The sequence below is a fragment of the Triticum aestivum genome, chromosome 2A, assembly GCF_018294505.1.
Source record: "Triticum aestivum cultivar Chinese Spring chromosome 2A, IWGSC CS RefSeq v2.1, whole genome shotgun sequence".
In the NCBI taxonomy this organism is placed as follows: domain Eukaryota; kingdom Viridiplantae; phylum Streptophyta; class Magnoliopsida; order Poales; family Poaceae; genus Triticum; species Triticum aestivum.
In genome coordinates, this window is record NC_057797.1 from 538,461,717 (window position 1) to 538,485,037 (window position 23,321).

General features: G+C 42.9%; 3 protein-coding genes across 5 annotated transcripts; 2 read left to right on the forward strand and 1 right to left on the reverse strand.

Moving 5' to 3' along the window:
* The first annotated feature begins 11,062 nt into the window (after positions 1-11,062).
* On the forward strand, positions 11,063-14,981 carry LOC123189306 (uncharacterized). Of its 2 annotated transcripts, none has more exons than XM_044601694.1 (10): positions 11,063-11,403; positions 11,527-11,565; positions 13,142-13,262; positions 13,362-13,420; positions 13,652-13,719; positions 13,892-13,941; positions 14,114-14,183; positions 14,266-14,386; positions 14,465-14,581; positions 14,703-14,981. In XM_044601694.1, exons 1-10 carry the CDS (start codon positions 11,152-11,154, stop codon positions 14,796-14,798), a joined length of 993 nt encoding a protein of 330 aa, XP_044457629.1. In that variant the 5' UTR covers positions 11,063-11,151; the 3' UTR covers positions 14,799-14,981. The 2 variants fall into 2 exon arrangements, with proteins under 2 accessions (XP_044457629.1, XP_044457628.1); XM_044601693.1 differs by having other exon boundaries at positions 11,070-11,403; positions 13,359-13,420.
* Positions 14,982-15,310: 329 nt separating this feature from the next.
* On the forward strand, positions 15,311-17,432 carry LOC123189309 (GTP-binding protein YPTM1). Its single transcript, XM_044601697.1, has 8 exons — positions 15,311-15,606; positions 15,710-15,782; positions 15,904-15,951; positions 16,067-16,114; positions 16,367-16,438; positions 16,530-16,685; positions 16,874-16,977; positions 17,074-17,432. The coding sequence occupies exons 1-8, from the start codon at positions 15,593-15,595 to the stop codon at positions 17,177-17,179; spliced, it is 621 nt and encodes a 206-aa protein (XP_044457632.1). The 5' UTR covers positions 15,311-15,592; the 3' UTR covers positions 17,180-17,432.
* Positions 17,433-17,441: 9 nt separating this feature from the next.
* LOC123189307 (MADS-box transcription factor 26) lies at positions 17,442-23,230 on the reverse strand. Of its 2 annotated transcripts, none has more exons than XM_044601696.1 (7): positions 19,820-20,320; positions 19,643-19,724; positions 19,240-19,301; positions 18,749-18,851; positions 18,623-18,664; positions 18,469-18,510; positions 17,442-18,001 (listed from the first exon to the last, which is right to left on the reverse strand). In XM_044601696.1, exons 1-7 carry the CDS (start codon positions 19,999-20,001, stop codon positions 17,906-17,908), a joined length of 609 nt encoding a protein of 202 aa, XP_044457631.1. In that variant the 5' UTR covers positions 20,002-20,320; the 3' UTR covers positions 17,442-17,905. The 2 variants fall into 2 exon arrangements, with proteins under 2 accessions (XP_044457631.1, XP_044457630.1); XM_044601695.1 differs by adding an exon at positions 20,608-23,230 and having other exon boundaries at positions 17,468-18,001; positions 18,623-18,851; positions 19,820-20,127.
* Between the last annotated feature and the right edge of the window lie 91 nt (positions 23,231-23,321).

Below are 23,321 nucleotides of genomic sequence, written 5' to 3' on the forward strand. Positions count from 1 at the left end.
TTTATTATTGCCTCTAGGGCATATTTCCTTCAGTCTCCCACTTGCACTAGAGTCAATAATCTAGATTACATAGTAATGATTCTAACACCCATGGAGTCTTGGTGCTGATCATGTTTTGCTCATGAGAGAGGCTTAGTCAACGGGTCTGCAACATTCAGATCCGTATGTATCTTGCAAATCTCTATGTCTCCCACTTGGACTTGATCCCGAATGGAATTGAAGCGTCTCTTGATGTGCTTGGTCCTCTTGTGAAATCTGGATTCCTTTGCCAAGGCAATTGCACCAGTATTGTCACAGAAGATCTTCATTGGTCCCGCTGCACTAGGTATGACACCTAGATCGGAAATGAACTCCTTCATCCAGACTCCTTCATTTGCTGCTTCAGAAGCAGCTATGTACTCCGCTTCACATGTATATCCCGCCACGACGCTTTGTTTAGAACTGCACCAACTTACAGCTCCACCGTTTAATAAAAACACGTATCCGGTCTGCGATTTAGAATCGTCCGGATCAGTGTGAAAGCTTGCATCGACGTAACCATTTACGACTAGCTCTTTGTCACCTCCATATACGAGAAACATATCCTTAGTCCTTTTCAGGTATTTCAGGATGTTCTTGACCGCTGTCCAGTGATCCACTCCTGGATTACTTTGGTACCTACCTGCCAAGCTTATTGCTAAGCATACGTCAGGTCTGGTACACAGCATTGCATACATGATAGAGCCTATGGCTGAAGCATAGGGAACATCTTTCATTTTCTCTCTATCTTCTGCTGTGGTCGGGCATTGAGTTTGACTCAATTTTACACCTTGTAGCACAGGCAAGAATCCTTTCTTTGCCTGATCCATTTTGAACTTTTTCAAAATTTTGTCAAGGTATGTACTTTGTGAAAGTCCTATTAAGCGTCTTGATCTATCTCTATAGATCTTGATGCCCAATATGTAAGCAGCTTCACCGAGGTCTTTCATAGAAAAACTTTTATTCAAGTATCCCTTTATGCTATCCAGAAATTCTATATCATTTCCAATTAATAATATGTCATCAACATATAAAACTAGAAATGCTACAGAGCTCCCACTCACTTTCTTGTAAATACAGGCTTCTCCAAAAGTCTGTATAAAACCATATGCTTTGATCACACTATCAAACGTTTATTCCAACTCCGAGATGCTTGCACCAGTCCATAAATGGAACGTTGGAGCTTGCACACTTTGTCAGCACTTTTGGATCAACAAAACCTTCAGGTTGCATCATATACAACTCTTCTTCTAGAAATCCATTCAAGAATGCAGTCTTGACATCCATTTGCCAAATTTCATAATCATGAAATGCAGCAATAGCCAACATGATTCGGACAGACTTAAGCATCGCTACGGGTGAGAAAGTCTCATCGTAGTCAACCCCTTGAACTTGTCGAAAACCTTTTGCAACAAGTCGAGCTTTGTAGACAGTAACATTACCATCAGCGTCAGTCTTCTTCTTAAAGATCCATTTATTCTCAATGGCTTGCCGATCATCGGGCAAGTCAACCAAAGTCCATACTTTGTTTTCATACATGGATCCTATCTCAGATTTCATGGCCTCTAGCCATTTTGCGGAATCTGGGCTCATCATCGCTTCCTCATAGTTCGTAGGTTCATCATGGTCTAGTAACATGACTTCCAGAATAGGATTTCCGTACCATTCTGGTGCGGATCTTACTCTGGTAGACCTACGAGGTTCAGTAGAAACTTGATCTGAAGTTTCATGATCAATATCATTAGCTTCCTCACTAATTGGTGTAGTTGTCACAGGAACCGGTTCTTGTGATGAACTACTTTCCAATAAGGGAGTAGATACAGTTATCTCATCAAGTTCTACTTTCCTCCCACTCACTTCTTTCGAGAGAAACTCCTTCTCTAGAAAAGATCCGATTTTAGCAACGAAAATCTTGCCTTCAGATCTGTGATAGAAGGTGTACCCAATTGTCTCCTTTGGGTATCCTATGAAGACACATTTCTCCGATTTGGGTTCGAGCTTATCTGGTTGAAGTTTCTTCACATAAGCATCGCAGCCCCAAACTTTGAGAAATGACAACTTTGGTTTCTTGCCAAACCACAGTTCATAAGGCGTCGTCTCAACGGATTTTGATGGTGCCCTATTTAACGTGAATGCGGCCGTCTCTAAAGCATAACCCCAAAACGATAGCGGTAAATCGGTAAGAGACATCATAGATCGCACCATATCAAGTAAAGTACGATTACGACGTTTGGACACACCATTTTGCTGTGGTGTTCCAGGTGGCGTGAGTTGCAAAACTATTCCACATTGTTTCAAATGTAAACCAAACTCGTAACTCAAATATTCTCCTCCACGATCAGATCGTAGAAACTTTATTTTCTTGTTACGATGATTTTCTACTTCACTCTGAAATTCTTTGAACTTTTCAAATGTTTCAGACTTGTGCTTCATCAAGTAGATATACCCATATCTGCTCAAATCATCTTTGAAGGTGAGGAAATAACGATATCCGCCACGAGCCTCAACATTCATCGGACCACATACATCTGTATGTATGATTTCCAACAAATCTGTTGCTCTCTCCATAGATCCGGAGAACGGTGTTTTGGTCATCTTGCCCATGAGGCACGGTTCGCAAGTACCAAGTGATTCATAATCAAGTGATTCCAGAAGTCCATCAGTATGGAGTTTCTTCATGCGTTTTACACCGATATGACCTAAACGGCAGTGCCACAAATATGTTGCACTATCATTATCAACTCTGCATCTTTTGGCTTCAACATTATGAATATGTGTATCACTACTATCGAGATTTAATAAAAATAGACCACTCTTTAAGGGTGCATGACCATAAAAGATATTACTCATATAAATAGAACAACCATTATTCTCTGATTTAAATGAATAACTGTCTCGCATCAAACAAGATCCAGATATAATGTTCATGCTCAACGCAGGCACCAAATAACAATTATTCAGGTCTAAAACTAATCCCGATGGTAGATGTAGAGGTAGCGTGCCGACCGCGATCACATCGACTTTGGAACCATTTCCCACGCGCATCGTCACCTCGTTCTTAGCTAATCTTCGCTTAATCCGTAGTCCCTGTTTCGAGTTGCAAATGTTAGCAACAGAACCAGTATCAAATACCCAGGTGCTACTGCGAGCATTAGTAAGGTACACATCAATAACATGTATATCACATATACCTTTGTTCACTTTGCCATCCTTCTTATCCGCCAAATACTTGGGGCAGTTCCGCTTCCAGTGTCCAGTCTGCTTGCAGTAGAAGCACTCAGTTTCAGGCTTAGGTCCAGACTTGGGTTTCTTCACTTGAGCAGCAACTTGTTTGCCGTTCCTTTTGAAGTTCCCCTTCTTCTTCCCTTTGCCCCTTTTCTTGAAACCAGTGGTCTTGTTGACCATCAACACTTGATGCTCCTTTTTGATTTCTACCTCCGCGGCTTTCAGCATCGCGAAGAGCTCGGGAATAGTCTTGTTCATCCCTTGCATATTATAGTTCATCACAAAGCTCTTGTAGCTTGGTGGCAGTGATTGGAGAATTTTGTCAATGACGCTATCATCCGAAAGATTAACTCCCAGTTGAATCAAGTGATTATTATACCCAGACATTTTGAGTATATGCTCACTGACAGAACTATTCTCCTCCATCTTGCAGCTGTAGAACTTATTGGAGACTTCATATCTCTCAATCCGGGCATTTGCTTGAAATATTAACTTCAACTCCTGGAATATCTCATATGCCCCATGACGTTCAAAACGTCGTTGAAGACCCGGTTCTAAGCCGTCAAGCATGGCACACTGAACTATAGAGTAGTCATCAGCTTTGCTCTGCCAGACGTTCTTAACGTCGTCAGTTGCATCAGCAGCAGGCCTGGCACCCAGCGGTGCTTCCAGGACGTAACTCTTCTGTGCAGCAATGAGGATAATCCTCAGGTTACGGACCCAGTCCGTGTAATTGCTACCATCATCTTTCAACTTTGCTTTCTCAAGGAACGCATTAAAATTCAACGGAACAATAGCACGAGCCATCTATCTACATACAAACATAGACAAGCAAAATACTATCAGGTACTAAGTTCATGATAAATTTAAGTTCAATTAATCATATTACTAAAGAACTCCCACTTAGACAGACATCTCTCTAGTCATCTAAGTGATTACGTGATCCAAATCAACTAAACCATGTCCGATCATCACGTGAGATGGAGTAGTTTCAATGGTGAACATCTCTATGTTGATCATATCTACTATATGATTCACGCTCGACCTTTCGGTCCCCGTGTTCCGAGGCCATATCTGTATATGCTAGGCTCGTCAAGTATAACCTGAGTATTCCGCGTGTGCAACTGTTTTGCACCCGTTGTATTTGAACGTAGAGCCTATCACACCCGATCATCACGTGGTGTCTCAGCACGAAGAACTTTTGCAACGGTGCATACTCAGGGAGAACACTTCTTGATAATTAGTGAGAGATCATCTTAAAATGCTACCGTCAAACAAAGCAAGATAAGATGCAAAAAGGATAAACATCACATGCAATCAATATAAGTGATATGATATGGCCATCATCATCTTGTGCTTGTGATCTCCATCTCCGAAGCACCGTCGTGATCACCATCGTCACCGGCGCGACACCTTGATCTCCATCGTAGCATCGTTGTCGTTACGCCATCTATTGCTTCTACGACTATCGCTACCGCTTAGAGATAAAGTAAAGCAATTACAGGGCGTTTGCATTTCATACAATAAAGCGACAACCATATGGCTCCTGCCAGTTGCTGATAACTTCGGTTACAAAACATGATCATCTCATACAATAAAATATAGCATCATGTCTTGGCCATATCACATCACAACATGCCCTGCAAAAACAAGTTAGACGTCCTCTACTTTGTTGTTGCAAATTTTACGTGGCTGCTACGGGCTTAAGCAAGAACCAATCTCACCTACGCATCAAAACCACAACGATAGTTTGTCAAATAGACTCCGTTTTAACCTTCACAAGGACCGGGCGTAGCCACACTCAGTTCAACTAAAGTGAGAGAGACAGACACCCGCCAGCCACCTTTAAGCACGAGTGCTCGTAACGGTGAAACCAGTCTCGCGTAAGCGTACGCGTAATGTCAGTCCGGGCCGCTTCATCTCACAATACCGCTGAACCAGAGTATGACATGCTGGTAGGCAGTATGACTTATATCGTCCACAACTCACTTGTGTTCTACTCGTGCATATAACATCAACGCATAAAACCTAGGCTCGGATGCCACTGTTGGGGAACGTAGTAATTTCAAAAAATTTCCTACGCACATGCAAGATCATGGTGATGATATAGCAACGAGGGGAGAGTGTTGTCTACGTACCCTCGTAGACCGAAGGGGAAGCATTGACGCAACGTAGAGGAAGTAGTCGTACGTCCTCCGGTTCAACCGATCCAAGTACCGTTACTCCGGCACCTCCGAGTTCTTGACACGCGTACAGCTCGATGACGCACCCTCGATCTCCGATCCAGCAGAGGCGCCGAGGGGGAGTTCCGTCAGCACGACGGCGTGGTGACGATCTTGATGTTCTCCTGTTGCAGGGCTTCGCCTAAGCACCGCTACAATATGACCGAGGTGTAATATCGTGGAGGGGGGCACCGCACACGGCTAAGGAACGATCAATGATCAACTTGTGTGTTCTAGGGTGCCCCCCTACCCCCGTATATAAAGGAGGGAGGGAGGAGGTGGCCGGCCCTAGGGGGGGCACGCCATGAGGAGGGGGAAACCTACTCCAAGTAGGTTTCCCTCTCTTTTCCTTATCTTATTTGGAGGGGGAAGGAAAGAGTACTAGTATTAGGAAGTAGTACTAGTAGTAGTAATAGGAAGAGGGGGAAGGAGAAAGGAAAGGGGGGGCCGGCCCCCCTCCCCAATTCGGATTGGGCTTGGGGGGGGGGGGCGCCCCCCTCCCTTGCTCCTTCTCTCTTCTTCCTACATGGGCCCAATAAGGCCCATATACCTCCCGGGGGGTTCCGGTAACCTCCCGGGGCTCCAAACTTCTCCGGAACCTTTCCGGTGTCCAAATATATCCGTCCAATATATCAATCTTTATGTCTCGACCATTTCGAGACTCCTCGTCATGTCCGCAATCATATCCGGGACTCCGAACAACCTTCGGTACATCAAAATACATAAACTCATAATATAACTGTCATCGAAACCTTAAGCGTGCGGACCCTACGGTTCGAGAACGATGTAGACATGACTGAGACACATCTCTGGTCAATAACCAATAGCGGGACCTGGATGCCCATATTGGTTCCTACATATTCTACGAAGATCTTTATCGGTCAAACCGCATAACAACATACGTTGTTCCCTTTGTTATCGGTATGTTACTTGTCCGAGATTCGATCGTCGGTATCCAATACCTAGTTCAATCTCGTTGTCGACAAGTCTCTTTACTCGTTCTGTAATACTTCATCTTATAACTAACTCATTAGTTACATGCTTGCAAGGCTTAGGTGATGAGCATTGCCGAGAGGGCCCAGAGATACCTCTCCGACAATCGGAGTGACAAAACCTAATCTCGAATTATGCTAACTCAACATGTACCTTCGGAGACACCTGTAGTACTCCTTTATAATCACCCAGTTACGTTGTGACGTTTGGTAGTACCCAAAGTGTTCCTCCGGTAAACGGGAGTTACACAATTCTCATAGTTACAGGAACATGTATAAGTCATGAAGGAAGCAATAGCAGAATACTAAACGATCAAGTGCTAAGCTAACGGGATGGGTCATGTCAATCACCTCATTCTCCTAATGATGTGATCCCATTAATCAAATGACAACACATGTCAATGGTTAGGAAACATAACCATCTTTGATTAATGAGCTAGTCAAGTAGAGGCATACTAGTGACTATATGTTTGTCTATGTATTCACACATGTATCATGTTTCCGGTTAATACAATTCTAGCATGAATAATAAACATTTATCATGAAATGAGGAAATAAATAATAACTTTATTATTGCCTCTAGGGCATATTTCCTTCAGATACCACTATCGTCATATTATATCATGGTTGTTTTGACAATATGTTATCGTTTGAGATGCCTCATTATTGCTCGCTAGCTGATTATGTCATTGGTATGAGTCATTATAATATTTAAGAGTTATTGTCGACATGGTTAGTTATAATGTTGGCTGAAAACCTGGGTGCTGTTTAAGCTTATTTATGCAAACAAGAGCAAAATAGTTCGTAAAAGTTTTTCTTTTTCACTTTCAGTTTATCAACTGAATTGCTTGAGGACAAGTAAAGGTTTAAGCTTGGGGGGGTTGATATGTCTCCAACGTATCTACTTTTCCTAATGCTTTTCCTCTTGTTTTGGACCCTAATTTGCATGATTTGAATGAAACTAACTCCGGACAGACGTTGTTTTCAGCAGAACTATCATGGTGTTGTTTTTGTGCAGAAATAAAAGTTTTCGGAATGGAACGAAACTTTGTGAGGAATTTTTATATAATATATAAGAATTTCTGGAGCCAAGACCTACCGGAGAGGGGCCCCTGTGTGGGCATAGCCCACTAGGGCACGCCCCCCTCTCCTGGCGCGCCTAGTTGGGTTGTCCCCACCTGGTGGCCCCCGCAGACCCCGAAACCGACGCTATAAAATCCTATTTTTGGAGAAAAAAAATCAAGGAAAAAGAATTATCGCGATCCACTAGATGAAGCCATCGCCAAGCCTTGTTCTTCCTCGGGAGGGCAGATCTGGAGTCCGTTTGGGGTTCGGAGAGGGGTATCTTCGTTCTTCGTCATCACCAACCCTTCTCCATCGCCAATTCCATGATGCTCCCCACTGAGAGTGAGTAATTCCTTCGTAGGCTCGCTGGTCGGCGAGGAGTTGGATGAGATTCATCATGTAATCAAGTTAGTTTTGTTAGGACTTGATCCCTAGTATCCACTATGTTCTTAGATTGATGTTGCTATGAATTTGCCATGCTTAATGCTTGTCACTTTGGGCCTGGGTGCCATGATTTCAGATCTGAACCGTTTATGTTATCACCATTATATCCATGTTCTAGATTCGATCTTTTAAGTTATAGTCACCTACTACGTGTTATGATCCGACAACCCCAGAGTGACAATAATCGGGACTTCTCCCGGTGATGACCGTAGTTTGAGGAGTTCATGTATTCACTATGTGTTAATGCTTTGTTCCGGTTCTCTACTAAAAGGAGGCCTTACTATCCCTTAGTTTCCAATATGGACCCCGCTGCGACGGGAGGGTAGGACAAAAGATGTCATGCAAGTTCTTTTAATAAAGCACGTATGACTATTTACGGAATACATGCCTACATTATATCGATGAACTGGAGCTAGTGCCGTATCGCCCTAGGTTATAACTGTCACATGATGACTATCATCCAACAAGTCACCGATCCAATTCCTACGAATTTATCTTATATTGTTTCTGCTAAGTTAGTACTACTATCATCACTGTTACACTTGCTACAAAATTACTGCCATCACTGTTACTGTTACTATTGTGTTACTACTATCAAACTACTTTGCTACTGATCACTTTGCTGCAGATAATTAATCTCCAGGTGTGGTTGAATTGACAACTCAGCTGCTAATACCTTCAAATATTCTTTGGCTCCCCTTGTGTCAAATCTATAAATTTGGGTTGAATACTCTATCCTCGAAAACTGTTGCTATCCCCTATACTTGTGGGTTATCACTAGGTGAATGCTAACTTAAGTTTATACCACAATCTTGAACACATGGCTGCACTTTCATCTCCATTGTTTGTTGGTTGAATCTAGGTATCACATGGAATAAATCCAACAACCATTGAGCACTTGAAGCAACTGATTTGGAGAAAGAAGTTTGGAGAAAACAAGTTTCAAGTGAAGCTGATGTTGTCAGTTTTTACCTCTGATGTTTCATTGTGCCACACCCATGTGGTGGAGAGACGGGCCATAGTGGTACATCACCAGGAGCTACATCAAATTATCTTTCCAATGCAAAAAACCTCACATCATTTGGAGTTGTGAGTCAAAAGTTTTAGCCAATCTCGTGGAAGGTGTCCAAGCTGCCAAGGCTTCGTGAATTTCCGAGGAGCTCTCCAACAACTTCCAAAGTTGACTGCTTATTCAACCAAGAAAGCCATGCAAACTTGCTTACTTTTGAAACCATTTTCACACCTAGCTAAGGGGGCTTGTCCCTGCTATAAAACCCCATCTCCCCCATCCTCTAGAAGAACCTTTTGTCAAACCATTCAACTACAAGCTTATGCAGCAAGACTGCTAGAGAGATCCGAGAGATCTTGCTACCTTTCCTCTTGTGAGTTCATTTAGATTCGCTAGAAGGAGCCTCTAGTTCCCCTAGTTCGTGCTCTATGCTGTCAGCCATTTTGTGTGGGTTAGTCCCGGTTTGTGGTTCTGCAATTCTTCGGATAGCGGGTTGGAGTTCTTGTAGCTTCGGTCAGCCTTCCCCAACGTACGAGTTGCATCCAACCTTGGCAGGTATAGAGCTAGTTATCCCAGCTACTTGCAGCTAGTTATCCCAGCTACTTGCATCTAGTTATCCCTCCCGATTCGATCCTACGACGTGAAGATCAGGCCACCCTCGGGCGTGAACTCGTTCATCGGGTTCCCACCTATCACAAATGTAATAGGTAGTGGGAGAAAAAAGGATGGCATGACATAATTCACATATATGATGTATAACTAATAGGATGTCATGACATAATTCATGTTGGGAAACACCTTAGGGAGGATTATGACTGGCCATTTGTCCCTGAATCCTCCTTTAAGAAGGTATTTGCAACCAACGATGTTGGCTCTACAAGCTCGGGGTGGAAGGGCGGCCGATGCAGCGACATGGTGCTATGACCGACGATCCTAGATGTCGGAATAGGTGACCCCTGGTTCTAGAACCGACGATGTTGGATGCTACAAGCTAGGGGTGGAGACGCGGCCGGTGCGGCGATAGGGTGCTATGACCGATGATCCCAGATGCTGGAACCGGTGACGTTTGCTGCTACAAGCTCGGGTGAGGGCTGGATGGTGCGGCGACAATGACATGGTGCTGCGGTCGGCGACCCTAGATACTGGAACTAGTGACCCTCGATGTTGGAACCATCGATGTTGGTTGCTACAAGCTCGGGGTGGAGGGAAAGCCGGTGTGGTCACTATGGCGACATGGTGCTGTGGCCGGTGATCCCGGATGCTGGAACTAATGACCCCTGTTGTTGGAACCGGCGATGTTGATTACTACAAGCTCGGAGTAGAGTGTCGTTTGATATTGTAACTGACAAACCCTAGTGTTGGGACCGACAACGGTGGCTGCTACAGGCACGAGGCGAAGGGGGCGCCAGTGCTACGGCAACGACAAACGGGGTGTTGCAACCTACACCACCTGCGTAGCATGGCAGTCGGCTGCAAGGGTGACCGCAACGACCGAGGGCGGCGAAACGGGGTACAGACGCATGAGCCTGCTATGCTGACGTCTAGCCTACCGTAGGCGGAAAAAGATTTTTCCTCATGCGTTGACTGTAGGAGAAGATGAAGCGCAGGGAGGAAACATAATCTAATGGTCGTATACTCATCCAATGGTGTTAGGCAGGTGATTGATCGAGAGTTCAGATCGACCGACCGGCTGCTAGCACTGGCCACCTCGTATGCAGGTCTGTAAATCGCGACACAACCATCCTAACTTTATATCTGGCCATCCCTCGCGCCGGGCCTAGCCAAGTCTAACAAAAAAACCCAGGCCTGGGCCCGGCCCAGCCCGGACATCGGGCCTAGAAAATCAGGCCCAAACCCGGCCTGACCGTGTAAAAGCCCGATGGGCCTCGGGCTAGGCCTCTTCGAGAAAATGCAAATACGACGGGCCTAGGCCCAGCCCGGCCTTGCCTTCAGGCTTGAAATCTAGGCCCAGGCCTGGCCCGTGAGCAGCGTCGGGCCGGGCTTTTTCGGGCCGGGTCGGGTCGGGCTGGTCGGGCTGTGCTGCCCATGGCCAGGACTAATCCCAACCAGAGCTTCAGTCCCCCGAACCGCGACGACGACCACACGCCGGTGACGCCCGCCAAGCTCCCGAGTCGCCTCTCGCCTCACGCCCCCGCTCGCGCCCGCAGGCCGCAGCATGCTGCCCCTCGCGCACTCCACCCGCCATCCCCACCCCCGCCCTGCATCTCGAGCCCCACCTCCGAAGCGCTCTCCTGCCCGAGCCCGAACTCGACCTTGCCTTCCCCACCGGCGCCCGCAGTCCCATGCGCTCACCCTTACCCGAGCGCAGCCTCCGAGCGCGGAACCGGGCGAGAATACTGAAACCACCTCCGCCCCCGCCACCACCAGCGTCTTGTCGTTCTTGTGCCCGCTTCTCAAGTTCTTCGGGGTAACTAGCTGCTGCCTGCTGCAGTTGGTTTTCTTTATAAATAAAAAACTAACTGCTACAGTTTCTCCACTGAACTTGGATTTGTTTGCTAAAAATGTGTGGTTTTTGTGAACTGAAATGCAGGGCGGGGATCCTTCTCAAGAGCGGAATGACATCGTGGAGGTAAACTTCGTATAACTTTTTGGCACATTCAGACTGAATGGTACTGTATTCGCAAAATCCTACATCGACACTAGTAGAAGGGAAGAAAAATGACCAGCACAGGAACTCATTACATGAGAGCATCACAAGGAAAACAAAACAAAACAAAAAGCACTGAAAAATAGACGACTTGGATTATAACCTAGAGTTTACTGAAATGGTAGCAACAGGTGAAATTGTTACCATATGAATACCCTGTGGGAGCAAACTTCTATTCTAATACTGTAATTGGTGCAAAAGTTGTCCACCTGCCTCTCAGCGACCATCTGCTGTTAATTTATTGTTGAGTCAATTACACTTATGGTGTTAGAACTTGGCGCAAACGATCACTTTAGTGCTAGAACTTGTGGCGTACATCGAAGTGGTGCAAAAACTTGACTCGGGCGTGCAAATACGATGCTAATCGCGTTTATATACGACCGCAACGCTGACGAGGCATACCAGCGTGGCGCGGGGCCCGCTGTCATCGACCAAACAGTGAAGAAGAGGTCTGTGCGTGCTCTTTTTTCGAAAACCGCCTCGTTTTTTCGCAAAAGCACCTGACAAACGGGTCCCAGCCATCAGCAGAACACATTTTAATTGAGCAAAAAAACGATCTGCTCAGGCCTCAAACCTGTGACACCGGGCTAAATGAGTGTGCATGTAGCCACTGATCCGAATCTCGCCGGATGTCAGTTCAGGATACACACGGTTTATATCCAATAGTTAAACAACATAAATTAATGTTTGAATTCCAGAAAAGAGATGCAGTTGAGGTAAACAAGCAGGCTAAATAAAGGCATATCACTCTTTATATTTTTTTAGGGGTAGTCACTCTTTATGTCTACAATAGAATGTGCTCGTCGGCTAAAACGGACAGAACTTAGTGCGGCCCATTTTGAACATGTTTGGTTTTTTCTCATTTTGTGAAGTTTGTAAACAGATTTAAATTACAACTATACATAATATACATGTAATTGCAAATGTGTATTTATTGGAGGAATTGCAGTCTGATGGCACACTACGCTCACATTTTTTCCATGCATATATTTATTTTAAAGTGTATAATTATTTTTTAGAAAACACAAAAACTTTATTAAAAACACATGAATATTTTTTAAAAACAATAATATTTTTATGGCATGGAAACTTTTATATGCTATACTCATTCCAAGGGATGAATATTTTATTGAAAACATGAAAACGTTTGAACTTATACGAGAATTTATTTAAATGTAAACATATACAGAAATGGATTTAGAATTCTTAATTTATATGAAAACACTTTTTAAAATTGGTTGTTAATTTTTTTTATAGTTCTTAATATATTTTTGGATTTTTAGGAATTAAATAGTGCTGTCACTGACAGCAGGCCCCGCGCCACATGGCAAGCCTCGTCAGCGTCGCTGCCATATACAAACGTGATTAGCACCGTATTTGCATGCCCAAGCCAAGTTTTTGCACCATTTTGATGTACACCACAAGTTCTAGCACTAAAGTGACCGTTTACGTCAAGTTCTAGCACCACCGGTGTAATTGACTCTTTATTGTTTGCCAGGTGGCCACATCTTCCCTTTCAAGTTTAGCTAGACTGCCATGGGGATCAAGTGTTGCAGCTAGTAGTACAGAAAGAGTTGGTACACCAACGAGTGCTCCGACTCTTCAACTGTATGAGTTTGGTAATTGTTCTTTCTTTCTGTTGGTTCTGCCTCGTGGCATGTCAAACTAGTAATTTCAGAATGTACTGATCGCATCTTTTGTTACCTTTCCGATAGAAGCATGTCCCTTCTGTAGGAGAGTCAGGGAGGCCATGACTGAGCTTGATCTTTCTGCGGAGGTGTTCAACCATCTCTTTATAGTGCCTCTTCATTCGTTCCTACAACCGTATTGTGTGATTATAAATCAATGTTTAGGAAAATCACAGTTCTCCTTGATGGGAATTGAATTATAGTTGCGTGGCAATATATGTCAAGGATTAAATTGCTTTTCCTTTGGACTATTAACATGATATTGTAATTTGGTATTTTTGCTACTTGATAACTTTACCCCAAATACTAAAAAAGTGCAGGTTTATCCTTGCCCAAAAGGATCACTGAGGCATAGAGATGTGGTCAGGAAAATTGGAGGGAAGGAGCAGTATGTCTTCATCAATTCTGCATTTACTTATAGCTTCAGTTGAACAGAAATGCAGATTGGAAACTTCATAAAATCTGCATTCATGGTTAACATTTTTTACATTAATATGGACCATTTCTTCTCATGTTCCCGTTACGGCCATGGAAGTGAATTTTTGTTCCTACTTATACAGGTTTCCACTTCTTGTTGATGCAAGTACTGGTGTCACAATGTATGAAAGTGGTAAGATCCAATTGCTCGTTAGTCCTTCCTTTGGGTGGCGGTGACAGTGGGTAGTACCATGCAAGGTCTCTTTATTTGTTGGCATACAAAACAATAGTTTCCATTACTATGTTTAACTTGACTTCCTTCGCGTTTGTATAGTTAGATACTGATATGTGCCCTGAATGTGCAGGAGACATTGTGAAGTACCTGTTCAAACAGTATGGACAAGGAAAGAGCCCTTCTTTTGGCCTCCTTGAGAGGTATCCAACTTTGCTTGTTTGAATATCTTTTCCTTCACTTGTCGATTCCAGTCATCCTATGATATCATCAAGCTTTTTGCAGTACAATTTTCACAGGATGGGTGCCTACTCTTCTTCGAGCTGGAAGAGGGATGACAATGTGGAGCAAAGCCGGCGTGATACCTGCAGAGAAGCTGGAACTCTTCTCATTTGAGAACAACACTGTAGGAACCCTTCTCTCCTCGATGTACTTTTTGCAAGGAGTCAGCTATATTTTCTTCTGATATACGTGGGTGATTCAGTACGCAAGGATTGTCCGTGAGGCTCTGTGTGAATTGGAGCTCCCTTACGTTCTCCAGAACGTGGGAGAGGGGTCGTCGAAGATGAGTTCGCTGCTGAGCTTAGCAGGTTCTAAGCAGGTAAATTGAGAGCGATGCTGAAGTGCAATGGTATAAAAGAATTTGCCAGCATCGAAAGAGGCTGATTTGCAAAAGTAATGCTACTATGTGATAACGCGCTTGATATCCGTTTGTGTTTCAGGTCCCGTATCTGATGGATCCAAACACCGGGTTCCGGTCGGGCGATCACAAGACGATACTGTCCTACTTGTTTCAGCAGTACTCTTTGGGCGGCTAGCTTGTCCCTCAAATCTCGGCAAATATGCAGACACCTGTCAGATAGGCTGTTTTTTTCCGGTAGAAAGAGAGCAAGCGTGTATATTTGCCGTGATACGGAGCTTGGCTCTGAAGTATCAGTGGGTTTTAGAATTCTCAACATACAGTATATGGTAATGGTATGGGAAGATCTCGGTGCGTGGCACTGGCATGGCTCTCACGATATCAGAAAAACAGAAAGAAAAAAAAACGGTATGCACGGCGGTTGCGCACGCACGCATAGTGAGCTAAAGCGGAGCAGCCTTTGGTTGCGCAACCGAACAAGACTCGCGGCACATGAGAGAGATGGCACTGCACTGCAGCGGTTCAACGGCGATGTATCATGCCATTGCCATTGTCCGCATCTTTCGGTTGTCTTCTTTACATGACGCTACAAGAAAAGGAAAAAAAAAGAATCAATATTGATTGTACTAGGTCTGAGTACCAACAAAGGCACGCGACGCGCCCGTGATGGATGCTTTGTCATCATGAATCTTAAAGAAATGGGGGAGTCAACTGAATCAGGGTCATGTGCAGGGAGGGAGCAGTTCCACGTCATGATCCTGCCTGCGTGCGTGCGTGGGGATCGATGATGGAAAAACAAATAACAAGTGCGCCGGGAGATCAGTTTGCCCTAGTGCACTCAGAGTCATAACCTTTTTCTACCCTTGAGAAGCCTCTTCTCCACCTCTAGCCCACAGGCCAAATCTCTCCGTCTCCGACTTCCTGCTCCGTTCTTGGTCATCTTCCTTTCGGGAGGAGGAGGGAGGAAGCATCATGGGCAACGAGTTGTGAGTTCCTCCCGTTCTGTTTCCGTGTATGTACATCTCCCGTTAATTGCGTGGCTGTTCTGCTCTGGTGAACTGAGAAATGCCGCTCTTGTCCTGGGTGCAGCGACTACCTGTTCAAGCTCCTCTTGATCGGCGACTCCTCGGTCGGCAAGTCCTGCTTCCTCCTCCGTTTCTCCGTGAGTTTCTTACTACTACTACTACTCCTTGCAATGCGGGTGGATGGACTGACCAATGGCGCCATCTTCCTTCTCAACATCACACATAAAAACATGGTCCTGATTTTTCTTCTTCATCCAGGACGATTCGTATGTGGACAGCTACATTAGCACCATCGGCGTTGACTTTGTGAGTGGCTTCTCCTCGCAGTGCAGCTGTGTTCTTGGAGCATGATTCTCTCGCTGGTTATTTCTCATCCTATGTTTGGTTCTTCTCTGATCCATTGATTGACGCACGTGTGCAGAAAATCCGCACTCTCGAGATGGATGGGAAGACCATCAAATTGCAGATTGTAAGTGATTAATCCCTATTCTTCTTCACAAGTTTGCATCTCCTTCAAAGTTTGCTACTTATCACGTAAGGGATATGTTGTCACTTGCAACCATCAACTTTTTGTGTTTTGGAAATGAACTGATTCCCCATCAAACTCCTGCATCACAAACATACAAACTGCATTCTACTGCCGGCGGAAACAATTGCGCAAAGCAGAAACCGTAATGCTCACAATCTCATCTCATATCAGTATCTCTTGCATTTACAACAGTGGGACACAGCAGGACAGGAGCGGTTCAGAACCATCACAAGCAGCTACTACCGAGGAGCTCACGGGATCATCGTAAGTCTCATCTCCCCAACCGTAAACAACAACAAAAACTGCAACTTTTACCCACCACAGTTCAGCAAACTTTTGGTTTCGTTGTATCCAGATTGTCTATGACATCACGGACATGGAGAGCTTCAACAATGTCAAGCAATGGCTGAGCGAGATCGACAAGTACGCCAACGACAGCGTGCGCAAGCTACTTGTCGGTAACAAGTGTGATCTGGCTGAGAGCAGGGTCGTCGATACTGCGGTGGCACAGGTCACAGTTCCAACTACCCTTTTGCATTCGAGATACTGATTCATCATAAACTAGGCTCTGTCTGTATACTTGTGGCACGGGAATTCGTCGTGTTCCTGTGGAAAATGAATCAATTCCTCGTCTGTCGATGCTGAACTTGTTTTGTTGCATATTTTCTTAAGCTAAATGGGCAATGCAAATCAGTGCAGGCCTGTGCTGATGAGATGGGTATTCCTTTCCTAGAAACAAGTGCTAAAGAGTCCATCAATGTGGAAGAGGCCTTTTTGGCAATGTCTGCAGCAATCAAGAAGAGGTAGAAGAGCAAATGAGCTTTCGCATTATTATGTTCAGTTTTTGTTTTTGTTTTTGGAATGCTTATGCTGATTAAACTTGTGTGTCTGATCCACAGCAAAGCTGGAGGCCTTGAGAGGAAGGCATCCAATCTGGTCCAGATGAAAGGCCAGCCAATTCAGCAGCAGCAGCACAAGCAGAAGAGCAGCTGCTGTTCAACATGACTCGAGGGAGGGTAAAGCATCCCAGCGGCGCAGCTACCTTCCAGGAATCAGGATGAAAATGACATCTGCCAAATGTGAACCTCTTTCTTCCTTGCCTTTTGGAACACTTTTTTAGCTAGCTGCAAACTGTATCAGTAAGTGAATTCGCATGTTCGTATCGATCTTTCAGTGGAGCAACATATGTCGAAATCATGTCAGGAAATTCTGTAATTTCGATGGTTCTCTAATCAGCACAGCAACCAGAGTTATAACATATCAGCCATATTGCAATCTGCTAACTGAACAATCTGAAAGACAGTGAATTTACATATGCAAAAGCTTGTACAGATACAGATACAGATACAGATGCAGGTTTTGTTTGTACTTTTTTACATCATGAATTTACATACACAAGGCTATGAGACGTCCTTGCAAGGTCGCCTTGTTGAACTCAAATCGGAACTAGGAGATAACTTGGATAGGTCGGTCATTCAGGCTACACGAGTACTCCTCTCCATGGTTAGCTGGAGGGGAAACTGCAGTAACATCATGCAATCTGCGAACAGTCCAATCTGAAAGAGGACGAATCTACATATGAAAAAGCATGTACATCGACAGATGCTGATCTTCTTTCTCCTTTTTACAACATGAAGTGGCACACATAAGGTTATGTGAGTTCCATAAAGGGTAGCCTTGTTGAACTCAAACCCGAACAGGCGAGATAGCTTGATAGGTTGGTTGTTTAGGCTAGAAGTAGTATCCACCCTCCATGGTTCGCTGGAAGGGAAATTGTGGCATCATCATGTTGCTGCCGGTGTCCAGAATCCCGCTCTGCTCAATTATCTGCAGAAACAAGATCAAGACATTAAAAATAATGTTGGTCTGTTTAAAAATGTTGTTATGTTAGGTCCCTCTTGCTGCAGCAGGGCTGCACTAATTAGAATACCAGCATAGAGGGATGCAAAGTGCTGAACCACTTGCATCCCTTAAGCATATGCAAAACTACCTTTTGCCAACAAATATTTAGGTCCATAGTTATAAAATATAAAAGACCCCCTCCATCCCAAAAAGCTTGTCTTAGATTTGTCTAGATACGGATATATCTAGATACATCCGTATCTAGACAAATCTAAGACAAACTTTTTGGGACGGAGGTAATACTATTCATATAGTCGATTTCCCCGCTTTTTTTTACCGTGCTCTGGTTGATTCTAAACGCTTAAACTGATCTGAACGCTATCCTAAAATCAAAAGGTAACATCTCAAATAGTGCAGTTTCTTTTAAATGAATCTGGGTTAGAGTATAGTACCCTTTCTTGAAGTATGTCGTTTGCAGCCTTCAGTATACCTTCCTGCAAAACAGAGGCACAAAAAGACACCGGTGAAGGGAATTGCTGTGCTCATCTTTCTACAAGCAAGTTTAAAAAATCTCATTCGAGGAATAAAATTTCATGCGGAGCCAACCTTGGTCTTGAGCATCTCAATCTCCCTAGATATGATCTGCATCTGCTCAGCAGAAAGGGGCAGTATATTAAAAATAATCATTTCTGAAAAGATTTTAGTTTGTGCGGAGAAGGAGATATAGCTTACTTTTGTATAGCGGATATTGTGTACCCAAATTTCAAGGTTACTCTCCAGGGCTTGCAGCTCATTGAGATTCATGTGGTTTATATCATTCTCTCCATACATGTACCTGCATGGATGTGCTTACTTCTGTCAATCAGTCTTGTGCCCAATACTATACTTCTATCTTGCACCTCCATAGTATTTGAAATCTTTCTAATGGAATCTTGCCAGTTTAATATGGACCATCAGCCTGTATTACTAAACCACGTGCTACTGCTTCTCATTTTATTATATTTTATAACACCTCTTAAAAAACTAAATTTGATGCCAATAGTAAACGGTTGGTGTATCACGAAAGATGATTGTCCTTTTTAATGGACTCTTCCGAATCAGCATAGCACAAAGGGTAGGTATGTCGTCATTCAAGCACAAGTTAACGAAGTTATGCCAGTTGCTCAGACAGAAGACATGAAATTGCTTCACCGTTTACATATAAATATAACACAGCTGATTACCTTAAGCCCTTTTGAAGCAAGTCAATTTCTTGCCTTAAGAGTAGTACCTCTTGCTGTATTACCTGCAATGAGAGAGGAATGCCAGCACCTCAATAGAATTAGATGTAGAAGTAACTTTGCATATTACTCCCTCCGTCCGAAAATACTTGTCATCAAAATGGATAAAATATAATGACAAGTATTTTCGGACGGAGGGAGTGATGACAAGTATTTTCGGACGGAGGGAGTAACTCAAGATTGATGCGCGCTGATGAACAAATCATGGGCAGTGCGCCAAACCAAAGGTCTCTTACTAAATGACCATGCAGTATTTAATACAACTAATGTATTTCGAATGCATAGCTTTGCAGTGCTATTTGTCAATTGTCATTATGAGATAAACCATGTGATTTCTTCTCCTGACCTCGGGTTTGTTCTGCTCGCTACTTTCACCATGTGCTTCTGTGTTGCTACCCTTGTACCTCTCAATTAAGCCTTGCATGTTCCTAATACATCTCAGACATAAAACATATGAACAAATTAAAACATATATATTTTCTGGAGTTGGCTTTAAATCACTTAACAAGAGAGGGATGCATACCCGTTGGTAGCTAGCTCATAAACCTTTCCATGAGGAGAAAACACCATGACACCGATATCAGCATCACATAAAACGGACAACTCCTTTGCCTTCTTCAGAAGGCCCATTCGCCGCTTGCAGAAGGTGACCTGCCTGTGCACTGGGTTTTCTATCCTTCTCATCTGAACCTTACCACGAGCCATTACTATTCTTCAGTCTACCTTCTGGTTTGTGCACACAACCTCCCACTAGTTTGGACTAGCTTCTGAGGTTGTTGCAACTGGACTCTGGATCCTCCTCTCGCACTTGAGGCAAATGGTGATTTAGACCTGTCATGGATGTGAGCATTTTATTGTGGCTCCTGAGGACAAGGAATAATTGGTAGGCCAGTCCTTGCAGGTTGTGGAAGAGTCAAACAACACATAGCTGTTGCAATTCACAAAGTAGCCTAAATAGCTACCTTGTACAAGGGCATATGTTACAGCTTGTTCAAAGTGTATTGAATTCCTTGTAATGTATAAAATCCATATTGCTTGTACTGCCCCATGCTAGATAATCAAGTGGCCCATGATTACAATGTATATTAGTGAGGAATATGTCTGATGTAAAGGCATTTACACTTTACACTGTTAAGGCTTTGTTCTAGTTTGAAAGGTCAGAATAACATTTTAAACTCTAGTATTCTACAATTTCCTTTCTTGTACGCTCATATTCAATATGCCGCCATCTGACTAAAGAATGATAAAAAAATAGGAATGACACACGATATATTCTACAATCCTCTGAAGAGTTTTAAAAGAAATGCGTACCGTACAATTCGAAGTGTGAAGCCAACACTACATGTTACTGTTAAGTGTCATGCAACCTATTTTGTTTTGTTCACTTGGTTTTCATGACTCTGTCTTTTATAGAATTCCAACACCAACCAAAAGAGTCTGGTATACTCCATCCTATCTGCAAGTTTACTTGGAACAATTGAAAATAATGTCCAATAAAAAGAAGTACCTGCTGATAATCTAATCACAGTTAGCTGGTTCTTGTACCATTATGTTCAGTTGAGAAGAGGTTGCTTAGTGCACTTAGTAGATCCAAACATGACATGTCTGCCACTCCAGAAGTAGCAAATACAAGAAGAATAAAGCAAGAAACTTGCAGTAGGAACAAATAACATATTTATACATGCACAACTGGAGCGAAATCTTAATTGACCAAAGTTATGATGGCTAGCTCATATGAAATCATGATGGCAGCTCACCAGGACCACCCCTTTCATGAACACTTTAAAATGGCTTTAGATCCAGATTCCAGACCAGTTGTCCTCAAGTATTGTCAAAGTCAAGGTGGTCAGTCACATTACAGAGGCACAGCAGTGCAGTATATTTCTATCTCTATCATTCATCAAATCTCGGGAAGTCCAATGAAATCAAGAACTTTAGTTAAGAACCTAAAACTGCATTTTTGAGCATTTCAAAATATGAGCATCCACGGAGGTGAGAGTCGAATGTGGGTGGGCTCGGTGTGACGCCATTAGCCAACTGAACCCGAATCGGTTCTCCAAAATGAAGTATCTTCCTTTATCATCAACTTCTGTGTTGATTGGATCTATTACTTTTTGTTTTTATTTGATATTGTGAATGTTAAGTATCAGGATTCCCTGGCCAAAATAGGTACATCTTATGAAAACATGTTCTGCTTAGCAAGGAAGGTGCCCCTTTGAGTACTGTTAAGACAAGTTGTAACAGTATGAGACACAGCATTTTCAGAAATAGATAGGTTTCATGCATCACTTACATATGAGGGATGAAGAAACAGCGGTGAACCAAGTACATGAATCCTACACGTTATGATTTTTTTTACGACATGGAATTTCATAGAATACTCAAATCAATAAGCAGATAATATACAAGGTAGAAGGGTGACTCTGCCATTATCCAAACTAATTCATTAGGTAATGCCATAGATATAGACCAGATATAATTAAAATGTAACAACATATAAAAATTAAAAGAAGCATAGAGAATAATTACTCCCCGACAAAGGAACAAATGCAAAGCTGATGATTTTTTGTTTGTCGCTTTTTTCGAGTCTAGCAAATGTTCTTTAGGTTATACCATCCACTGAAGAGGCACAAACCGATGTGGCTATGTTGATAGATATCAGGTAGGAAAGAGTGTCAACTAGCCGCTTCCTTTCAATTGAAGTGTTGAAAAAGAAAGGTGCCACCAGGCCACAATGAAAGTTCAAATTTCAACATAAGTCTAGTGATGTTCCTTTGTTGTATCTTGCCGGAATACTGTAACTTTGCACAATATCGAGCTTCACAAGTTCATATTCTATTACTTCTCAATGCAAATGTATTTTTTAGGCATGCCTGCTCACTTGTACCATGATTGCTACATATTTAGATTTAAAAAAAGTGAACAGTTGCTAAGTTTTCAGCTCTCTGTCACAGAAAGTTCATTCTGGAACTCCTATCACTAGTTTGATAGGATTTTCAAATATTGCAGTTGCCTCCCTATATCAGTTGAGAAAACAATTTGATTTAGCAAAAACTAGCAGAATCTTCAAGCTAGATATTTTTTTAATCTTTCAAATAATAACATTACTTGCATTCTTTACTTTGTGAGAGAGAAGAGAAGTCTTGGTTGCCTGATCTTAAGAAATTTCTTTACATGAAAGAAAACCGTAAAAGGCATAGCCGAAATTCGTGCTTATCTAGCAATCTCACCTAATATTAGTCTTCACTAACAAAACCATAAATTTGCACTAAATAACAGGCCTCTGAAGAGAATAACTAAGATTTGTTCACGAATAAACAAACAACCAATAAGATTGTGTGCTGTAGTGCATCTGAACCTCACTTTTGATACAGAAGGGTATTGAAAGCTCTTCCTTGAACATGATACATCATCCACAAAATGAATGTGACAGCTATAATTCTATTAAAACTACATTAAAAAATCAACACAGGCGATAAAGTTCCAAAGGAAGATTTCTAACATGTCTGTGATGCCAAAGGAACCACAAGTATTGGCCATCACATAGCTTTCATTTTTATATACGTACTAATAATGCTGCTTTTCACTATTCTGTAGGTGGCGATATCAACAATTAAAGCTCAGAATAAGATTCCCTAATCTGTGAGCCTGATATTTACTTGAGACAATGTCAGGTAATATCAGGGATAGTCATTCCAAAACATTATTGCACAAGTACTTTTATGATAAGCTTGAGAGTGTAGTAGATCCTCTTCTCTTTTTTCACTTAAAGAATTTGAAGGAGACCAAGGTTCAACTTTGTCAGATTAGAACAGAAACTGAAGATCTACATTTAACTGAACAGTGAAATTTAGATCTAACCACTTAAAGGGTTTAAATCATGAAAATCTTGCTAAGTTCTAAATTAAACAACAACTGAAGTTTTCTGTTGCACCAATTTAGCTATTGAATGTATTGGGCTAGGTGCAAAAAATCATAGTTCTGCTGATTTTTTTTTTTGGCAAGCAACTGGCAGGATGCTGCCT